We start from the raw sequence: 18,463 nt of genomic DNA, 5'->3' as shown, positions 1-18,463 counted from the left end.
CTCGAAATCTGTCTGCTTATTACAGTACCACATTCTCATCAATTTGTTATCCAAAATCTTCAGGAAGATGGAAAACAGTACCACCGAGGAAGCAGGTGAAAACTTTCGTGACTGGTCCAAGCTGCAAACCGACATGCTCTGGAAGATTTTTGCCCTAGTCAGCGTGATGGACAGGATCCTCAACGTCTCTGCCGTCTGTCACTCCTGGCGCTCGGCCTGCTCCGACAAAATTCTTTCGAGTACTCTCGACACTAGTAAAATCAGAAACGAAATGGACACCAAGACTCGTCGTGGAAGAACTCGACTTATGGTCATTCTCATCTGCGGTGTTAATCTGGCAGGTGAAAATTTGACCACGCTGATTATTGATTCCATATTGGAGGTGAACGATAAAATTCTTACTCAGGCAGCCAAAAGGTGGTCTTACTCTTACATGAACAAATGTTCTAGCCATTTTTATATCTTTGCTCGATCTGGATTATTGCGTGCATTTTAATCTAGCTACATAAGGAAGTGTATGATTAGTACACTTGTTTTTCCTGTTTTTGGCAAATGTTCATATTACAATTTTACAGGTGCCCAAACTTGAAGTATCTGGGGCTGCTGTGGCCATACGGGGCAACATCCAGAGGCCTAAGAACTGCATTCGAATCCTGGACAAACCTCCAATCTATGTCCATTTCATTCAATTCCCTCCTCTCCCATGTCAACATCTTCAAGGCGATCGGCCAGAACTGCCCCAACTTCACTGAGCTTAAAGTCCATGCACCTTTTGTCTCCCAAGAAACAGCCCAGATCGCATCACAATTCATACCCCACTTGAAGGTGCTAAGGCTACAATGCAAAATGGTCTCAAAAGATGCGGCAGTTGCAGTATTGGACGGACTGCAAGACCTTGAGGAGCTTTACATATCCATCCAGAAGGTCGAGTATGTAGCTCCTGTTACTGGCGTGTTTCGTCCAGCAATCATGCGTGATCCAAGAGTGCTCAGCAAGGCTTCCAGGCTTCGAGTTTATCACGTTTGTTACACGGGAGAATGCAGCTCTTGTCCGGCCTCCAGCATGGGACCTCCACCATCGAATGTTGTTTGAGATCCATTTATAGTTCTAGCCTTCTCGGCTTCTAAATAAATATATATGTATGCGTTTCTGCAGGAGACCTTGTTAAGGGTCGTATCGTTTTCAGAGATTTCAATCAACAGACTCCCTGCTTTGGGTGTTTGAAAATATCAACTATAACGCAAACTGTCTTGAGTTTAACCTTACTATCTAAATATATGTTTTGTAGAATCCAAAAATTCTAACTAAAATATATGGGAGATATGTTTCATAAAATCAATGTATATGGAGAGACAATTTACACACATAAGAATATGCGTGGAAGAAGAAGAATAATATCAACAATAGGACAGTGCTACAGTGCCTATAGTTATGGTAACGATATTAGGGAAACCTGCTATTATAGGTTTCTATTACCTTTAGTGACAGATCAAATCTTTTAGTGACTTTTTAAATATTATATTAAAATAATTAATATTAACTTTAGTAAGTTTTTAATTAAAACTAGTAAGTATATGCCTGAAAGATAAGATTTAGTCAGAAATAGAAATTTACACTTTGAGTAATTTAATTTACTTATTATTTGACAAAATTTACTTATGTTTAAATTAAACTTACCAATACTAAAAGTAAAAAATGTACATATTTAAGTAAAAAAACGGTTTTGGGTTCCTGAAATCGGTTTTGGGTATCACCTTTCTCTTTAAAGTTATCTACCTTCTTCTTATTCAGTTCCCAGTTCCAATGATACGATTGAATTCCCAGGCAAAGGTTTCCACTTTGATCCACACTTTCTCTTTGTTACAATTGAATAAATCTTCTCACTTCAAAATTTTCATCTTTAGTTCACACTTTGCTTCTATCCTTTCTCATCGTTCGGTTGGGTTTGAGTGCTGCCATATGCAAACACAACAAAAGGGTTAGCGACGGTGGTAGCCAGCCAAAGAGCATATGAAAAATAGCAGTGACGAGGTTAGATCATCATGTTCTCTTGAAATCGTTTGATTATATTGCTGTAATTTATTTATATTTCATTTGTTTTGTTTGTCAAGATTTTCTTGGGAAATCAAGGCTGAGAATTTGAAGATTTTATTGCAATTTTGGGCCCGAAAATGTCCGTTGAAACATCTAGGAAATGGTTGTAGTTTTGATTGTCTACGGGTAAAATATGTTTAATAGCCATGTGAAACATCTAGGAAAGGACTTGAGACCAGGCGTTTAAGTTAAATGTGATTAATTTGTGAATGCATATAAGATGTTTGGTGAAATGTCAAAGAGAAATTTGTATGTTGTGATTGCTACTCTGTGCGGGTGAGAATTAGTAATATATTAGTAACTCAACATGAGCTTTATAACTTGAATTCTTCAGGCAAGAGAGGTTTCTCCCGTTTTGGAATTCTAAGTTGATACGCTTGATGGAGCATATGTTATTGAACTGAACTGATCTAGAATCATTGTTGCGAATCTGTTGTTTCTATGGAAATTTATTATCAGCCTCTTGAATTTTTTACTCCATTGTAACGTCTGCAATGCCACGGAAATTTGGCCATTATTACTCTTGTAAATCTGTGTTGCAGAAGCAATTCTTATTACCATCCTATGATACATGTAGATTTTGTAGAATCACATCTTCCCTCTTCTTCAGTCAGGAAAGGAGAGAAAATTCATAGAACAGTTTCCGACCATCAATCAATTATGGTGTTATACATACTTCATATTTTTGCATTTTTTTGTTTATTTTTCTTTTGAATGGTGTTGCATGGGGCAAACCTGCGGAATCCAGTGGTCTTTGAGGAAAGGATTGTCAAATGCTGGTTGTTGATACATATAGACACAATCAATTATATCACCGTCTTTGCTCTGTCATGAGAAAAAATTTTGAATTTCATTGTAAAGAGCCAAAGGCATTCAACATAATCTAATCTACCTACCCGCAAATTTGTGACTTTCATTGAACTAAGGATTAGATTATGCTGGTTGTTTCGATATTTTGGACATGTGAATAACTCATCTTCCTCCTAAAAAATTACTAATACGTAAACCCTTACCGGGAGAGTCAAAATAGCTTGTTAATGCCATTGCTATATCATAACGATTAGACTGGAACATAAATCTGTTGAATGGGTTGATTGGAACAAAATTCAGATGAATGGTTTATATGAGAATTGAGGTTTTCAATTAGTTTGATGATGGTTTGTAATATAGAGAGAATGGAGTTCTAATCATAAAATACCTAGAAAAGAAACGGGTTGCCAAGTCGAGAAGATAAGTAAGTTTTTAATTCAAACTAGTAAGTATATGCCTGAAAGATAAGTTTTAGTCAGAAATAGAAATTTACACTTTGAGTAATTTAATTTACTTATTATTTGACAAAATTTACTTATGTTTAAACTAAACTTACTAATACTAAAAGTAAAAAATTTACATATTTAAGTGAAAAAATCACCGGGTTTCTAAAAATGATTTTGGGTTGCTGAAAACGGTTTTGGGTTCCTGAAACACTTTCGGGTATCACCTATCTCTTTAAAGTCATCTGTCTTCTTCTTATTTAGTTCTCAATTCCAACGATACGATTGAATTCCCAGGCAAAGGTTTCCACTTTGGTCCATACTTTCTCTTGGTCCAATTGTTGTTGCTACAAAGGGACAAAAGGCAAAACAGTCCACTCACAAGCGAAAGCGAAGACGATGCAAAAATTGCAAGTAATCACCTACTCTTAAAATTGACTTATTCTACGGTTAGAATAGCTTTGCAAAACCAGATATGAATGAGCAATGCTAAATTTCATCCACTCATTGGCTTTATGTTAGAAGGCCAAAAATGTTAGTTATATATGTACACTTCATATACGCCTTTATAAATTCAATCTTATTGTTTATGGATTGTGCTTGGCAATTTTTTTCCCGCAGGTCATTTGGACATGATAGACGAAAATGTACTAAAGTGTGCACAGATGCATATGAAACTCACAATTATGATCATGTTGGGGCACCCAATTATGTTGAGAATGTAAATTTGAATCTGATAGGATCATCCGATGGCCTATTGCAATCAGATTCACAGCATGGATGCAATAAGGAATTAATGGATAGTAATTGGTTTCAGATCATTCCTCCTGGTCAGGTAATGTATAGCTTGCTTTTATTTATTTTTGTGTGAAGGCATGAAATATAATGGTGCTCTATTTGCATTTGTATAGGCATTAATGTGGGCATGCAATCCTTCATTAATCCAAAGTCATGTACAAAACACTAGCTTGTTAGGAGATGAAAAGTATTCAGGTACATTTTTCCTTCTTCACGCCTAAGTTTTATGTTATTTATTTGCTATGATTATGTGTTGTTGTGGCCTTTTTTTAATACAAATCTTGTGATGGTTTTGTAGTGAATGAACCAGATTTCAGCCAAGACCATTAAGGAATTTTATTCTTGAGAGAGTACAAATGTTTTTGCACGTCTTTGCTCAAAGCTTTTAGGATGATTTAAGTTTCTTCGAAGGTAGTTTAATGCGTTTTGATTGTAAATCTGAACATAATCTCCTTAGTTTGCAATTTCTGGTGTTTACTTGTTTTAATGTGAATAATTTCAGCTTGCTTGGAAAAAAGTTTGGTGATCAAATTTCAGATATTGTTAGCATCCAAGTGCTCTTGGGTTTGTAAACCAGAAATGTCAATCCAAACTGAAGCTTTTGATAGTGATATCAGAGCCCTTGATGCTGGTGATCAAATTCTCAAATCAAGTTACTAGCCTTTTGATTGCTTCAGATTTCTGAAGCCAAAGTCTTTGTGCTCTAAATTCAGTTCTTGGCCATGTAATCTTGTCATGCTTAGATAGCTATATCTAGTGTCCTGCCAGCTTAATTTTGATGCGTAAGTATCAATTATTAAAAGTTAGATTCATTCTGATGCTCAAAATGAGCCGTTTTCTCCTATTTTGAAATACCAATTTCATATCAAATGTCTTGTGCATGTAGATTTTGCTGTTTACTTCAAATTGGACTGGCTTACTTGATGAGCAGAACTCGAAAAGCAACTCAAATACTCATGTTATACAATACTCAGCACACGGTTTTTTAGGCTTTAAAACGTCATTAATGAAAGTTACCCATTCGGTTGTTTAGGAATGTTAGGAGATTCGTCAAATTCAAATGACGATGCCTGAAACTTGTACTTATCCCCAAATTTGTGTTGTAGTACAGTATCAAGATCTTGCACCTATTCCATTCACCTATAAAAATTATGATTATCATAAAATGACATTTTATAATAATTTACATACTATTTGCCAATTAAAAGCAAGTTTCATAAAAAATGTGCATGTAAATCCATATTGTGAATGATACGAAATATATTTGAAACTCACGAAACTTAATATATGGGTAAATTTACTATAATTTTAAAAGATTACGCTACATTAGATACGATCACTTTACCTTTTATACTTGTGACCTAGAAAATAAATTTATTAAAACACATAACATTTATAAATGATGCATACATTTATTAAAATGCTTAAAACGCAAAACATTTATGAATGAAACATACAATCATTATTATACATTTATGTTACCAACAACTACTAACTATAATATTAAGTTTCAACCATTAATAAAAAAATCTTAGCACTAGTTTAAATAAACTTCTTAATACTTGTTTCATATAAGTTTCTTTAAGTAATATAGTAAATTTATGCCACAAACTAGTAAGTTTTGATGATTAACCAAATTATTATTCTTTCAACAAGATTTACTATTAATCTATAAAAACTTACTATTACTTGAACTAAACTTACTCCCCACAAAACTAAGTTTCGAATGTAGAGTAGTAATTTAATTTTTAAAAAAAGTAACTTTCATTTTTATTTCGATTTACTTTTTGAAACATAAATAGGATAACACTTATATGACCATTTTCGATTTATTTTTTATTTACTTTTAGCGGCCATTTGATTATTTGATAGGCCTATCCACCTAAATAGGATAACACTTAAAAATAAGAAAGTAAGTTTTCCATCTAAAATAGTAAGTTAACAGTAATAAATTAGTAACTTTTATACTTCAAAATGTAAATTGGAATAAATATTAAACTTACTTTTTAAATAAATAAATTACTACTTTATATCCCAAACTTACTTTTTATAGTGTAAGTTTAATTCATGTAATAGTAAGTTTTAATACATAAATAGTAATTCTTACTGATAACATGGTAAAATTGATTAATAATCAAAATTTACTGATTTATGAGACACATGTACTATTTTACTTTAAAACATATTTCAAACTAGTGTTAGGGAATTTATTTGAAATAACGATAAGATGTTTTATTAATGATTAATTTTTAGTACCTTAGTTAGTAAGTACTCATAATATACCTGTATAATACAAGATTATAGTTAACATTTAAAAAAATTTATTTACATATTTTAAAATACTATGGAAAAAAGTTTGACTTTTCACATAATCTCGTAAAATATGTAATAAAATTTTGTCGTATTATAAGTTTTTAATTATTTTCAATTTTTGAAAAGTTTGAAAGTTTGGATAATAATAACAACAAATCTTCCTAGTTATATATAGAATATTACTTGTTCATATATCAAAATTTTTATAAATTAACACCTATGAATATAATAAGATGATAAAGTTTTAATAAATTTACATCTGAGACACAAGAAATAATAAGAGTAAAAGCCTAAACAAAATGAGAAATAATATAATAACAAAAATTATAAATTTAGTATAACAATTAATATAAGAAAATTAAATTAAATTTAGAAGGTAAATTAAATAACAATGTCAAGGTTAGAGGTCATGGTAAATGTTACAAATTTTAGGAGAAATTATGTACTGTAAAAATGGTTTAATAATTTTCTATTAAGCATAACTATTGCATACAAAAGGAAAAGATATTTGATTTTATTTTGCTTTGATTAGAAGAACTTGTACTAGTAATAAAAGAAATTTCAATTCAACAATCAACGTGTACATGATTACAGTAATTTTTTAGTCATTTAGACTAATATGTGTCATAAAGTAGTCAGATTTAGTCGTTTGTGAATTCATAATTTTAACAGTTTACATAAAATTCATCTATTAAAAATTATGATTATTATAAAATGCCCTTTTATAATAATTTACTTACCATTTGCCAATAAAAAAAGAGTTTGATAGAAAACATATGGATACAAATCCATAATGTAAATGATACAAAGTATGTTTGAAAGTCACAAAACTTAACATATGGGTAATTTTACTATAATTTTCAAAGATTATTCTATGTTAATACAACTTTAATTTTTATACTTGTAACCCAGAAAATAAATTTATTAAGATTTTACCATTTTATTAAATTCATAGGCATTAATATATGAAAATTGCGTACTGATGCGGCTGCCAAAAACAAGATCCGAGCTGAGCTGCGACGGGTTGAGCGAGCTGAGTGGGAGCGAGCTGGCGAGCTGGTTAGGTGAACGAGCCGACCTGGAAATGGGCAGACGGGGCTAGTTCCCCGAGCTGGCCAGCTGATGCCGAGCTGGTCGGGAGCTGCTGAGCTGACAGGGGAAGACCGAGCAGCCTGAGCTGCGAAGGGTTGAGCGAGCTGGCGAGCTAGCCTGTGAGCTGCCAAGGATGCAACCCGAGCTGAGCTGTTATGAACCAAGCTGGCTGAGTGTAGCCGAGTTGAGAAAAGAAACCGAACTGACTATCCTGCGAAGAAAGAACAACGGCGGGACTAGAGTCCCCGGAATAACTCCGATGGTCAAGTCAGTAGAGCTCAAGAGTAGAACAACAGTAGAGAGAACTGTAGATGGTGTCCCTTGTGTCGTCTTATGGTGCTGTATATATAGGCTTAATGGGTAGTAGTTTCCATATAGGAGTCAAAGTCCCTTAGGGTTCGGAGTCCTTCTAGGGTTTCATATGACACCCCTAAAGATCCGGAGGCGGCGGCCCATCAGGCCCACTTCATGGAGAGGCGGCGGCTACGGCCGAACTGACCTCCCTCTACTCCGAGCTGCTCTGCCCGAGCTGCCATATCACAGTATCCGTAGATTGGTTGGCCGAGCTGACAGGTCATCATGTCCGAACTGACACGTGGCTACTGGGAAATTTGCCCCACTACACTAGCCCCCCTTTGAGTCTAGAGTCATCGAAAAGTCGCATGAGTCTGGACCAAGTTCCTTGGCGAAGAGTCAGTTCGGTATGAGACCCATGATTCCACGATTGCGGCCCTTGCTCGAATAACTCGTAAGACCGAACTGAGTAGGACCAGTTCGTTTTTTGTATGAACTCCTCCTTTGTAAGTAGACTCTTGTCGAATGAATAGATCTTTGTTTCTTCTATACTTAGCAAAATTTTTCATTCATGTCTTTCTTATCATGCTATTTAAATACACTTGCGCGAGCAGACCCTGGGTTAGCGCGCGAACTGACTTCCAAATAGTTCATATATTTGCACGAAAAGATAGGACCATGCGCGACCAAACAACTTAGGTCATGTATGGACAGAGTGAGAGTTTTAATGAAAGAGCTTCATACTCGGACTCGTTATTGGAAGCCCTGAAGTCGAACCTCAAGGCGCAAGCCAATTCTTCCTCCGTAGGGCTGATTAGGAGGGGTCTGACTCCACACCCTTGCTTGATGCTCTATCAATATACGATGTCTAGGTTGGGATGGCCTGTCCAGCAACCTACCTGGCTTCTTCGACCTGTACGACCTGTTTGGCCTCGACAGCTTCTCCGACCTGCTCGGCCTCAGCTGTGTCTCTGGCCAGCTCGACCTCGTCGGCTCTTACGGCCAGTATGACCTCGGCAACTTCTCCGGCCTGCACGGCTTCAGCTGCGTCTCTGGCCAGCTCGGCCTCGACAACTCGTGCGACCTGTACGACCTCGGCAGCTTCTCCGACCTGTTCGGTCTCGGCAGCTTCTCCGACCTGCTTGGCCTCAGCTGCGTCTCTGACCAGCTCGACCTCAGCTGCGTCTCAGGTCAGCCCGGCCTCGACAAGTCTTGTGGCCTGTACGACCTCGGCAGCTTCTCCGACCTGTTCGGTCTCGGCAGCTTCTCCGACCTGCTTGGCCTCAGCTGCGTCTCTAACCAACTCGGCCTCAGCTGCGTCTCAGGTCAGCTCGGCCTCGGCGACCCTTGCGGCCCATACGACCTCGGCTCGCGCAGGAGCCTCTCTGGCCTGTTGGGCCTCAGCTCGGCCTCAGCTCGCGCAGAAGCTTCTTTGGCCTATTTGGCCTCAGCTAGCTCAACGCGAGCCTCTCCGACCTCTCTTGTGCGCTTTTCAAGCGATTGGCTTCCTCTGCATTAGCTTTCTCGTAAGCTCGATTCAGCATCTCCCGAACTGACCTGGGAGGTCTCTCTACGAATTCGGTGTATAGTTTCTGCTTGCGCAGTCCGTTGATGAAGGCGGCCATGACGACCTTATCGTCCCGATCCCGGACCTGGAGGGACTCGTTGTTGAATCGGACCATGTACTCGCGCAGCGATTCCTCGGACCTTTGCTGAACTGTCATCAGGTGAGCAGTACTCTTGGAAAAGGCTCGCGACGAAATGAACTGAGCTGAGAACAATCGCGCGAGCTGGCTGAAGGACCGAACTGACCTGGGGGGTAGTCCCTGGAACCACTGGCGTGCCTTTCCCTCCAGGAACATTGGAAAGGTCTTACATCTAACTGCATCGGCGGCCGTTTGTAGGCGCATTTGTGTCAAGAATGTGAACAGATGATCTTCCGGATCCGTAGTCGCGTCGTAGGATTTCATGGTCGGTATTTTGAACTTCGCAGGCAGCGGGTAGTTCTCAATGTCAAGGACAAAGGGAGAGGCGATGTACCTGTCCGCCTCAGAATCCAACAGCAGGTCCAGCTCGTCCCGCACCTGGTGCGGCTCTCTCCGCTGGGAGAGCTCTCCCCTTGAATACATTCGGAAGAGCTCCGAGTGCTCAGGTCGGGAGTGTTTGTGAGAAGGCTCCACGACGTCGACCTGTTCACGCGTGAGCTCCCGGCACACCCGCTTGGGCCGGGGGTTAAGGCTCCCTGTTCGGGATTCTGACAGCCCTACCCCTTCCTCTCCTTGGGACTTGAGCCCCGGATCATGATGACCTCCCATCTGCCCCTTGAGGTAATTCATGATTGCCTCAAAGGTAGGTAGGTTTTTCGCCACCGTCTGAACCAGTTGTTCAGGCGGGATCCGTGAGAGCTCAAGCCTTTCATTCTCCAAGATTGGATCTTGACGGGGGTGCGGTGGATTACTCTGTTCGTTCCCCTTAGATCCGTCCACATTCCTCTGAGATCTAGTTTTCGGCATGTTTTCGCAAAAGAGAATACTTGCTTCCCACAGACGGCGCCAATTGATGCGGCTGCCAAAAACAAGATCCGAGCTGAGCTGCGACGGGTTGAGCGAGCTGAGTGGGAGCGAGCTGGCGAGCTGGTTAGGTGAACGAGCCGACCTGGAAATGGGCAGACGGGGCTAGTTCCCCGAGCTGGCCAGCTGATGCCGAGCTGGTCGGGAGCTGCTGAGCTGACAGGGGAAGACCGAGCAGCCTGAGCTGCGAAGGGTTGAGCGAGCTGGCGAGCTAGCCTGTGAGCTGCCAAGGATGCAACCCGAGCTGAGCTGTTATGAACCAAGCTGGCTGAGTGTAGCCGAGTTGAGAAAAGAAACCGAACTGACTATCCTGCGAAGAAAGAACAACGGCGGGACTAGAGTCCCCGGAATAACTCTGATGGTCAAGTCAGTAGAGCTCAAGAGTAGAACAACAGTAGAGAGAACTGTAGATGGTGTCCCTTGTGTCGTCTTATGGTGCTGTATATATAGGCTTAATGGGTAGTAGTTTCCATATAGGAGTCAAAGTCCCCTTAGGGTTCGGAGTCCTTCTAGGGTTTCATATGACACCCCTAAAGATCCGGAGGCGGCGGCCCATCAGGCCCACTTCATGGAGAGGCGGCGGCTACGGCCGAACTGACCTCCCTCTACTCCGAGCTGCTCTGCCCGAGCTGCCATATCACAGTATCCGTAGATTGGTTGGCCGAGCTGACAGGTCATCATGTCCGAACTGACACGTGGCTACTGGGAAATTTGCCCCACTACACGTACCATTTTATTATATTCATCGGTGTCCATATATGGAAATTGTGATGTATAGATAAGTGCAATTCTATATATAACTCAAAAGATTTTTTTTTACTGTCATCCAAACTTTTTAACCTTTTACAAATTCAAAAATAATTCAAAATTTATAATATGACAAATTATTCTTACATATTTTATAAGGTCATATGCAAAAAAAAAGTTTTCATAGTTTATTTAAAATGCTTAAAACATATAACATTTATAAATGATACGTACAATTGTGTATCATACATTTACATTACGAGTAATTACTAACTATAATACTAAGTTTCAATTATTAATAAAAAATCTTAGCATTATTTCAAATAAACTTCCTAATACTTGTTCCATATAAGTTTCTTTAAGTAAAATAGTAAATTTATGCCATAAACTAGTAAGTTTTGATGATTAACCCAAATTTACTATTCTATCAACAATATTTACTATTAGTCTATAAAAACTTACTATTATTTGAACTAAACTTACTCTCCAAAAAGTAAGTTTTAGATATAGAGTAGTTATCTACTTCAAAAAAAAAGTAAGTTCCATATTTCTTCAAATTTACTTTTTGAGACATAAAAGTTACTAATTTCTTGAGTTAACTTACTATTTTTAATGTAAAACTTACTAACCATATTTTTAGGTACTATTTTATTTAGATGACCAGTATAACAGGTAATCAAATGGTCGCTAAAAGTGTTTTTACCTGTTATATCAGGTAAAAACAGTTTCGTTATCATAACGCTCGTTACTTCAGACTTTTCCATCAACAATAATCTATTAATCATATAATAAGAACAAAACTCTCAATCCTTCACTCTTTTCAACTAAATACAATAATATGACTCCCTATTTTTAGACTAGATGACTTCATAAATAAGTCTTACAACCATAAAATTTTTTTTTAATAAGATACTAATTTCTAAACAATAAAACTACCATAACTTGACTCCAATAAAATTACTAAAACACTACTAAATAATAATATAAAAATTTATAATTTTGAGCCGTGATTTAATATGCCAATATTGTCTCCCTTAAATCAAGCTCTCTATTGAATCAGATTCACCACTATCATGATCAATAATCTCCCTTGATTTTTACTGCTGCAATATTTCATGCACCTGAATAGATTTATCTCGTCGCTCAACTTATTTTTCATTTGCAAAAATAATTTATGTTTTTGGATAGACTGTTTTCATCTCCAATTTGATGTCAACTTATTGACAATTCACTTTGTGATTTTCATAATTACAATTCACTGATAGGATTCTCCTCCGATCTCTATCGTAATATCCACAATCAATGACACTCCATCACCAACCTTGTAGCCTAACTCGATCAACTAATTTTTTCGCAGCAATTGTATGCTCTAACTCTAAGAGCGGAAAACACTCATAATCAACTCTCATAATCAGGTCAATTCTTCAATGTTTAGAGGCACCCTGGGATCAATTTTTTGAATTTAAGGTTCTGATACCAGATGTAGAATCCAAAAATTCAAAAAAAAAAATTATGGGAGATATATTTCATAAAATCAATATATATGGGGAGGCAATTTACACACATAAGAATATGTGTAAGAGAAGAGAAATAATATGAACAATAATCTATTAATCACATAATAAAAACAAAACTCTCAATCCTTCACTCTTTTCAACTAAACACAATAATATGACTCCCTATTTATAAACTTGATGATTTCATAAACAAGTCTTACACTCATAAGAAATTTTCTGATAAGATACTAACTCCTAAACAATAAAACTACCATAATTTGACTTCAATAAAATTACTAAAACCCTAACTTGACTAAAACACTACTAAATAATAATATGAAAATTTCTAATTTTGAGTTTTGATTTAATATGCCAACATGTTTTTAATCCAAAGAGTAAATGTGATTAATCAAATTGAGTAGCTAATGGCCAATGGCCTAATGATGGAAGAAACACATGCCAAAAAAAAAAAAAAAAAGAACAGGTAAATCTTATGGCTAAAAAACTTAATGGTGTTTTCAAATAAATTTCACTTTGGACCCTTAAACTATAGACACTCTTCCACTTTATTCCTCAAATTTCAACTTTGGATACTTTATTCACTAGAGCATGAAATTTATCACACTTTAGTTTTTAACTTTAAAATTTAGATACTTCACTACCATGAAATTGTCGAAAGTTAAAAATCATATGCAAGTGTAGTCAAAGTTTAAGGACCAAAATGGTATGAGTTTCATATTTTGACGGGAAAAGTGTTCAAAATTCAAATTTAAGAATTAAAGTGAGATGAGTTTCGTATTGTAAGAGTGTAAATTGTGTAAAATTATAGTTTAATTAAAACTAAAGGGGATTTGTATCTATAGTTTAATGATCAAAAGTGGAATTTAGCCAATCATAAGAGGGATTTTTACTTTTAAAAATGTTCTAATTCGAGAAAAGGTGCATTTTTTTTCGATTTTCATTTATACTAGTTTTTGGGCCCTGCGCCAAGCGCAGGGTAGCCTGCGTTGGGGGTGATGGATTTTGTTGTGTGATTGGGAGGATTTTGTTGATGGAAAGACCAAGACACCCCACGAAATCATCAGAATTACCATCAAAACCGGCCCATGGCTGCACTGTAGCTATTTCCCCTTCCCCCTTTTATATATTTAAGATATATATACACACACACTTGCTTTTAAATGAACAGAAGTCTTTTAGATGCTTTTAAATGAACAGAAGTCACATTTAAGAAGGAAAAAAAAAAACAACCACGTGTTATGATAGTCACCAGAATGAAACAAAACGGCTACCAAATCCAAGAGTTGCCAACTTTTGGGTTGACTTCTGGGATTAGGTTTAATTAGTCAAATTTCGTTTCTCGAAGAAAGAAGAAGGCTACCAAATCCATAAATATTATGATTTGGTGTGAAAAAAGGAAAGTAAAAAACAAACAATATACGCAGGCAACTCAATCTCCAATTCAGGCAAAAACTGCTGAGAGTACATTCACCTCTTTACTTTAGAGTGCATTCACCTCTTCCATTGCTTCTCTTCTCTTTTCTGAATTGCCAAGACTTTACCACATTTCCAGTGCTCAGGATCGAGGCTTTCTTCAGGGTCTTCAAAACAGGATTAATTCTAGCATTCCGACTTCCCAAGGTAACTGAATCGTTTTCCTTAATTTCACGTTGTCTACTGTATTTGTATCAATTTCTCTTATTTTTTGTTTAGCTTTTTCTGGTTGCTCTTCATCCAAAGTCTCTCGTTCTAATATTACCTTCTCAAAAAAGAGAAACAAGGATATCTCCTTTTAATTTGATCTTCAAAAAGAAAAAAAAAATAGAAGAAAGAAAAACTAGAAGGACACCTGTGGACTCGTACAAAACCACTCATAAATTTTGCGTTCCTGCGGTTTATTTCTTTTCTGAATTGGGTAATTAGCATATTGGCAAAGCATGACGGAGGCAATCCAAGCTGAAATGCTGCTGATGAGATCTCAAATTAAGAATTCTAGAATGAAATTATTTTTTAAAATCCCCTTTCAGTTTTCACTACTTTACTGTAAGTTGTTGATTTAAAGCAACCTGCAGGGAGTAGTTTGTGGGCCCTTCGTTTTGTTTTATTAAACAAAAGGTCAAGTTTCTATCCAGATATTCAACTGCAAATCGATAATTTCTTCCCCTTAAACCATAAAAACACATAAGAGTTAAAAAATTTACAGGCAATTTTGTGGTGCTTCATATCATTAATTTTTTTTCCTTCTTACAAGTAGTAGTACGTAATGATAACCGTAAAGTCATTATCAAGATTCAGTCTTGTTTTCTAACCTCCCAGGTGCAAATAGATTTTTAGATCAGCTCAAGATTGGAAAATATAGTGCAAGTTCCATATAAGCATTCACGGCCAGATCACATATTGATTGGTCTAAATCATGGCATGCATCTCCAAAATGCAAGGTTTCGGCTTGTCAAACACTAATCAATCACATCATTTTACGGTTTGTGTGATCTTATGCATGTAGGCTCTCGGCCGGCATCCTGCTATGGACAGCAAGCGACTTTCCAAGAGCAAGGCAACCGGCTGGTCCGACATGCCACACGACATTCTGTTGCGCATTTTTGCCTTTGTAAGTATAATGGACAGAATGCTGAACGTCTCCAGCGTCTGCAGCTCCTGGAGGAGGGCATGCTCGGATGCTGTTTTCTCCAGTACTTTGGACATCTCTGAATACAGAAAATCCCAAGACTACCAGCAGCAAGGTTGGAGATCTCAACTTGAGCTCATCTTTCGGCGGGGCATTCATTTAGGTGGCCCTAAATTGACCAAATTGGTTTTTGATATCGATTTTGAGGTCGAGGATACACACCTGACTTATGCAGCCGAGAGGTACTTAACCAGTTAACTTAGCTTGTGCAGAATTGTATTTGTTTTTTTTTTTCTTTTCTTTTACATATTGTGCTTGCATTTTGATATGGGTAAATAATATATATATATAAAGCTAGTGAAAGATGAAATTCACCATCGGTCATGACTGCAGGTGCCCAAATTTGCAAGAGCTGTTGCTGCATATTCCAGTCAGGACGACAGAGCAAGGCTTAGCAACCGCCTTCAGATGTTGGACAATGCTTGAACGTCTGTACATTTCATTTTTCGGTCGTCCTCACGTCAATATCTTCAGCATTGTTGGTGAAAGATGTCCACTCTTGACAGAGCTCAAAATTTGCGGATGCTTTTTCAATAATCGAATTGCTGTGCTCATAGGGAGGCATATGCCGGGGTTGAAGAAACTAAGTTTTCGATGTGCTTTTGTCACTAGAGATGGAGTGCAATCACTACTAAACATGATGCAAGATCTCGATGAACTCTACATTTGCGTTCGTAAGATTGAAGTGCCCTTTTATCGCCACACTGGTCCTGGTCCGGCAATAATGTGCGAACCAAGATTCCTGCAGAACACTTCCAGACTTTCAGTTTATCATATTTGCTATACGGGAGAATGCGGCACATGTCCCGCCTCAACCATGGCAACTCCACTGCCAATTAACTTTTGAGCTTCCTTTTGTAGTTCTTGTCCGGCTCTGGTGCATATCGTTGTACATTTTGATTTTTCTAGACTCTTTCTGTTAATTTTTGTGTGTGCTACAACCTTTTGGGATTATGCAGCCCTGGCCTTTATTTGGCTACAAATATATAGTGTTGGTGTGCTTCTTTTTTTTTTTTTTTTGCTAAATTATAATGTCAGGTTGTGCTGCACTAGCTAGAAGTCACTATAATTATACTACTATCTTTGAACCAAGATATAAAGTCTTTCAGTTAGAGATTATTTTAGTTGTACATGCATGATTGGAGTTTCCATGCATGATTGAAATAACTAGTAAAGAATCTGAAAAGAACAAAAGAAAAAGCACTAAAACGAAAGAAATACTCCTAGCTACAAGAGTATGCCAAATTCTTGAAAGTTCACGGTATATAAGATCACTGCAACATGTTTTACTTCACTAATGGGAATTATTAACTAACAAAGCGTGGCAAAAATGGATGCTAGAAATTAAGTGAGTCCTAGCTAGTTTGAGGATGAAGAATAGCAGTATCTCGTAAAAATATGACCAACACCCCTTAAATACTGAATTTTTAATAAGGTCATAATTATAGTTTACTGTATCGTTATGATCTTCTTTTTTTTTTGGTTGCTAATTTAGCATAGTCTTATTACAGTATCCTACAGCTTTTTTAAGCAGACGTATTGGAGATAAACTTCAGGCTTTAGTCAAACAAGCAATCTTCTCAATTATTTCCTTTCAACTCCTAACTTAATTGAACAAAAGTTCTTTTGACTCTGGATATCGAATCAGAAAAAGGCATGGTCACTCCACCCAATGAAGGTGCGCATGTTTTAGTGACTAATAATAGTTCAGAGTATCATTTTGCTCCTTATTCCCTACCCCACCATAGGAAGATGCCATTCGTGCAATCCGAAAAGGAAAATAAATACTAGTGAGATTCCTCTCTGTAATTTGATCCAAGTACTTATGGACTAGTTAGAAAAAAAGAAAAGGTATACACGAATATATACAGCAGAAAGTTCTGATGAAACTTTAGAAAGATCAACTTTCTTGACAGTAGAATTGACAAGAAAATTATTCACTTCATCTTGCGAAAATGGAAAGAAAAATGTTAGAATATTGGTGTAGTTTACTTCCCTTGGCAAGAAATAGTATGTCGTCTCTAAAATTATCAGCCCCAACCAAATTCAATCTATATAACAAAACAAGAAAAAGGCTCTTCCAAAAGATGCTTCTCCGGTTTGTTGTTGACTCATAATTTGTCATTTACCAATCCTCCTCTGATTCATTCTATTATTAAAACTCAGAGAGAAAAGAACAGTAATACCAACAAAATGGGAATTACAAAGAAAAGGATCTTGGCTTTGATAATGCAAGTCATTTACCTCTACAGACCACCACCACCAGCACCACCTCCCCATCCCCCTTCTCAAGAAAAAGAAAAAAGAGAGAAACGAAAAAAAAAAAGAAAAAGACATGTGGATCGCTTGCTGGCGCAAGAACGGTGGCACGTGTAGCTGTGTTCATTTGCACGTCAGGTTTGAAAGAACGATTAATAATGGATCGCTAATCAGTTTATGAAAATCAAATGGGAATGGGGATTGAAAGCTTAGGATTCCTAATGATACAGGTCAACCCACCAAACCATTCCTGCAAGAAATCTTATTCTGCTCGGCACTCCATTATATGCAAAATGACTATTATAGATTGGTTATTTGTACGTATATTTGGCCTTAAACATTCAGAAAAATGTAGTTGGTATAAAGTTAATAATGTATCATTTAACCCTGCATGCACTAACCTTAAGGTTTAAAATGTTTCATTCAGCTGAAGAAATGCCTTTTACATTGATTGGTTTATCCAACATGTATTCTCTATAACCCATACATGGTCATAATAAATAAATGTTCAGACGTCCTGAGTTCAAGCTTAATAAATAGATAAGCCATAATAATACTACTGTGTTTTGAATAGAGTAGTACTTGGGCTTTCCATTTCCATCGTAGGCAGTGCTGATTTGCTAGTTTCGTGATTAACCTTTTACCATAGGGTTCTTGTGTTTTGAGGACGCCTCAAAAATACACAAAAACCGTACAAATAAAAAAAAAAAACACTGTGTATAGTTTGAAGCGTTTTGGTAGCCATAAGTTCGGCCATTTAATAGCCTTTTGAACAGTTTAGGGTGATGCACAAATGTCCAAGATTCACAGTAAAGGGCAATAAAGTCAAGTTAGTGTTGTTCTAGTTTGGAAGTTATATAG

The 18,463-nt window shown here is 37.0% G+C and overlaps 3 protein-coding genes across 7 annotated transcripts; all 3 read left to right on the top strand.

Annotated features, from left to right (window-relative positions):
* Positions 1-67: 67 nt before the first annotated feature.
* On the top strand, positions 68-1,092 carry LOC113780890 (F-box/LRR-repeat protein At3g48880-like). The gene is made up of 2 exons (XM_027326670.1): positions 68-417; positions 576-1,092. The coding sequence occupies exons 1-2, from the start codon at positions 68-70 to the stop codon at positions 1,090-1,092; spliced, it is 867 nt and encodes a 288-aa protein (XP_027182471.1).
* A 663-nt stretch (positions 1,093-1,755) lies between these two features.
* Positions 1,756-4,962, top strand: LOC113781463. 5 transcript variants are annotated; one of them, XR_003469612.1, is made up of 6 exons: positions 1,756-2,031; positions 3,645-3,757; positions 3,969-4,182; positions 4,259-4,340; positions 4,444-4,556; positions 4,648-4,962. XR_003469612.1 is itself a non-coding variant. In XM_027327404.1 (5 exons), exons 1-5 carry the CDS (start codon positions 2,011-2,013, stop codon positions 4,473-4,475), a joined length of 462 nt encoding a protein of 153 aa, XP_027183205.1. In that variant the 5' UTR covers positions 1,756-2,010; the 3' UTR covers positions 4,476-4,962. The 5 variants fall into 5 exon arrangements, 2 of the variants coding, with proteins under 2 accessions (XP_027183205.1, XP_027183206.1); XR_003469613.1 differs by having other exon boundaries at positions 3,645-3,761; XR_003469614.1 differs by lacking the exon at positions 4,259-4,340 and having other exon boundaries at positions 3,645-3,761.
* A 9,187-nt stretch (positions 4,963-14,149) lies between these two features.
* LOC113781333 (F-box/LRR-repeat protein At3g48880-like) lies at positions 14,150-16,304 on the top strand. The gene is made up of 3 exons (XM_027327249.1): positions 14,150-14,298; positions 15,161-15,525; positions 15,677-16,304. Exons 2-3 carry the CDS (start codon positions 15,182-15,184, stop codon positions 16,188-16,190), a joined length of 858 nt encoding a protein of 285 aa, XP_027183050.1. The 5' UTR covers positions 14,150-14,298; positions 15,161-15,181; the 3' UTR covers positions 16,191-16,304.
* Positions 16,305-18,463: the final 2,159 nt, after the last annotated feature.

Source organism: Coffea eugenioides, chromosome 8 (genome assembly GCF_003713205.1).
Source record: "Coffea eugenioides isolate CCC68of chromosome 8, Ceug_1.0, whole genome shotgun sequence".
Classification (NCBI taxonomy): Eukaryota; Viridiplantae; Streptophyta; class Magnoliopsida; order Gentianales; family Rubiaceae; genus Coffea; species Coffea eugenioides.
The sequence above is the reverse complement of the archived record's forward strand: the minus strand, read 5'-3'. Positions and strand labels throughout refer to the sequence as shown.